Source organism: Strigops habroptila, chromosome 4 (assembly GCF_004027225.2).
Source record: "Strigops habroptila isolate Jane chromosome 4, bStrHab1.2.pri, whole genome shotgun sequence".
Taxonomy (NCBI): domain Eukaryota; kingdom Metazoa; phylum Chordata; class Aves; order Psittaciformes; family Psittacidae; genus Strigops; species Strigops habroptila.
This window is the reverse complement of record NC_046358.1, coordinates 16,857,317-16,860,092: the sequence shown is the minus strand read 5'-3', so window position 1 is coordinate 16,860,092 and position 2,776 is coordinate 16,857,317. Positions and strand designations below refer to the sequence as shown.

General features: G+C 57.6%; 1 protein-coding gene across 1 annotated transcript; it reads right to left on the bottom strand.

Moving 5' to 3' along the window:
* Positions 1-280: 280 nt before the first annotated feature.
* LOC115606071 (inositol 1,4,5-trisphosphate receptor-interacting protein-like 1) lies at positions 281-2,526 on the bottom strand. Its single transcript, XM_030481364.1, has 3 exons — positions 2,185-2,526; positions 1,780-1,899; positions 281-1,416 (listed from the first exon to the last, which is right to left on the bottom strand). Exons 1-3 carry the CDS (start codon positions 2,524-2,526, stop codon positions 352-354), a joined length of 1,527 nt encoding a protein of 508 aa, XP_030337224.1. The 3' UTR covers positions 281-351.
* Positions 2,527-2,776: the final 250 nt, after the last annotated feature.

Here is a 2,776-nt window from a genome sequence, read left to right as displayed (position 1 = left end):
ATGGGTGGACTGTTTGGTGGATAAGGAATTGGCTGGCTGGTTGCATCCAGCGGATAGTGGTCCATGGTGCCTCTCGCTTGGTCCCTGCACAGCCAGAGCTGCCAGCTAGAGTATCTGGGCCTATGTGAAATGCCATTCTGGCCACAACCAGTGAGAGGAGAAAGCAGGGAGAAAGTCATCTTTGTTGCTATCTGAAAACCATCGAGAGGAGAATGCTCTTCTCCACTGCACGAGATTGTTCCTTTCCTTGCAGTGTCCTACATTGTGTCCTTTGTTTCCCTCCTGTACGAGATGGTCATCTGTCCTTGGCTGTGTTCTCTGCAAACACAGTTTTGTGCATGAAGACCACTTTCAGTGCCAGTCGAAGAGCTGTCTTCTAAGCCGAAACTGCAGCTCCCTGAACTCACTCATTGCCTGCTCATGGGCAGCCGGATCCTGTGCCAAGTTCTGCAAGAGGTTGAGTGGCTCGGCTCTTTGCAAGGCTGGGGGCAAGACGATCTCTTCGGGAATGATCTCATTATCAAAGAAGAAGTGGTTGAGGCATTTATCTTCCAAGCAGCAACGCAGGTACCACATGATGTCTTCCAGCCGCAGCAGGAAATCCCTCCTGCGCCAGTCTGCCAGGGGTATGGCACTCAGGAGGTGCATCACCACTGTCTTCAAGGTATAGCTGGAAAATCCTGTGCCCACCAGCATGCGGGTGCAGAATTGCAGGCAGTTGAGGTGGAAGCTGTCAGGTGGGACCTGCCTGGCCATCAACCAAAAGAACTTTGCCTCTGCCACAGCGTAGCTCAATGACCATGTTGTGCTGGGGGTGAAGAAATCCTCTGTAGCCTGGCTGCTCACAAAGATATCCGAGTCGCCCAGCTGTACACCAAACATCATCTCAATGAGCAGGGTTCTCCCAGAGACGTGTGTCATCTGCACTTTACAGGAGCGGCTGGAAGGCAGCACCTTCATACTGTAGCGACGTGACTGAGGCACCAACACCCAGGCTGACCTCACGAGGTCCTGGAACCACAGCACAGTCTTCTGCACATCTAGGCAGGAGCTGGTGCAGAGGGTGTGCAGAAGGCTGGACTTCTGATTCTTCCTCAGCGCCTTCTCAGGGTGGTGGAGGAAGCAGGGCATGTCCTGCGCTACCTGCTCTGTTGTACACGTGCACACCTGCTCCACACGGATGCAGGAGTCCGCCAGCATCTGCCCCACGGTGCCTGCCTCCAGGTGGAAGGTGTGCCCACGGGGGGGCTTCAGAGGCACAAGCAGGTGGTAGACAACATCATCTTCATGGGGACTCCAGCATTCAAAGGCGCTGCCCACCCCGATGGCTTGTTCCAGCACCGGGAAGAAACTCTTTGACGATTGCTCTTGGCAAGCATGGAGGAGGTCGTCCAGCAGCAGGAACACCAACTCACTCTGGTAGAGCAGTTTGCGCACTGACCACCTGATGCGCTTTGCAAAATAACTGCCCACATCTCTCTCACCACCAGCATCCTCTCCCTCACTGTCTTCCTCCTCCTCCTCTGCCTCCTCCTGCTCCACTGCCTCCTCCTGCTCTTCCTGCTCAGTGCTAGAGCTCTCCTCTTCACTGCTGCTGTCCTCCTCATGGCTCCTTTTCCTCAACCACCGAGAGAGTCTGACGCTCAGGAGAAGCAGGACACCGGCAATCAGACCCAACTGCCAGTGCTGCAAGGCAGCAGAGAGCAGGGCTCTCCAGGGCACAAGACTCTTTTGCTGGCTCTCCAGCTCCTGCAGCAGCCGAGCCATCCACTGGCTCACCTGTGCCAAACTCTGCTGCATGCGGTCATACATGGGTTCATCCTGCTTATCAGCAAACACGTGCATGCTCATGATGAGATGCTGCAGAACACACGCGAGGAAGTTTGTGACAGCCATGGCCTGCAGGAGAGAGAAGGAATTCAGTGGGGCTGGGAGGGAAGCAGGGAGGCAGGGAGGGAGGAGGCGGCGTGGGGAGCGGGGACGGCAGCCACAGGGAGCTGGGGACAGGCAGGAGAGGGGACGAGGCAGCAAGGCCTGCGCCCAGGCCCGGTGGCAGCAGCAGCGTGCCCTGCCCAAGGCGCTCGCAGCCAGGGCCTCGATGCAGGGTGAGCACCCACCCCCAGGGGCCTGCGTTTGCGCCCCGGCCCTTGTCCAGCCCAGCCTCCCCACTGCGTGCGCACTCACCGCTGGCCCAGGCCGTCCTGGGGCAGTGCTGCCTGCTGGCACCCTCATAACCATCCCCCATTGTGACTCGTCCCCTGTGCAGTCACAGGCGGCGGGGCGCATCACAGGCCTGCTCGCCCGCCAGCCCCAGCCTTCATCCTTCCGTGGCCCCTTCCAGCCAATCTTCCCCACGCCTGTAGCGCTGCATGGGGTTGTTGTGACCCAACTGCAGGAGCCGGCATTGAGTAATATCCTTAGATCCTTCTCTGCTTGCGGAGCCCAAAGCTGCTCACAGCACTCGGGGCAAGGCCGCAGCAGTGCTGAGTACAGCGGGTCAGTCCCTTCTGTCGGCCAGCCGGCCATGCTGTGCCTAATGTGCCCCAGGAGGCGCCTGGCTGTTTGGCCTCCAGGGCACGTTGTTGACTCCTGTGGAGCTGACCATCAAGCACAGCCCCTGGCGCCCTTTCCGTAGCCCATGTGAGAGAAACTGTGCTGTTTTTGCATATTGGGTATGGGGCTTTGCAATATTAAGGCTTTGTATTATTAAAACTTTGCCTATTGGGGCTGGGGCTAAGTTACTAAGGAAATGAAACAAAGGGTTTGAGATACGATA

What these genes read in the sequence shown, in the direction of transcription:
- LOC115606071 (XM_030481364.1), bottom strand. Translation starts at nt 2,526, where the DNA reads ATGGCCGGCTGGCCGACAGAAGGGACTGACCCGCTGTACTCAGCACTG. An exon ending in CAGGACGGCCTGGGCCAGCG is followed by an intron (nt 1,900 to 2,184) that starts GTGAGTGCGCAC and finishes TCTCTCCTGCAG; the next exon opens with GCCATGGCTGTCACAAACTT. An exon ending in TGCAGCAGAGTTTGGCACAG is followed by an intron (nt 1,417 to 1,779) that starts GTGAGCCAGTGG and finishes CTGCTCTACCAG; the next exon opens with AGTGAGTTGGTGTTCCTGCT.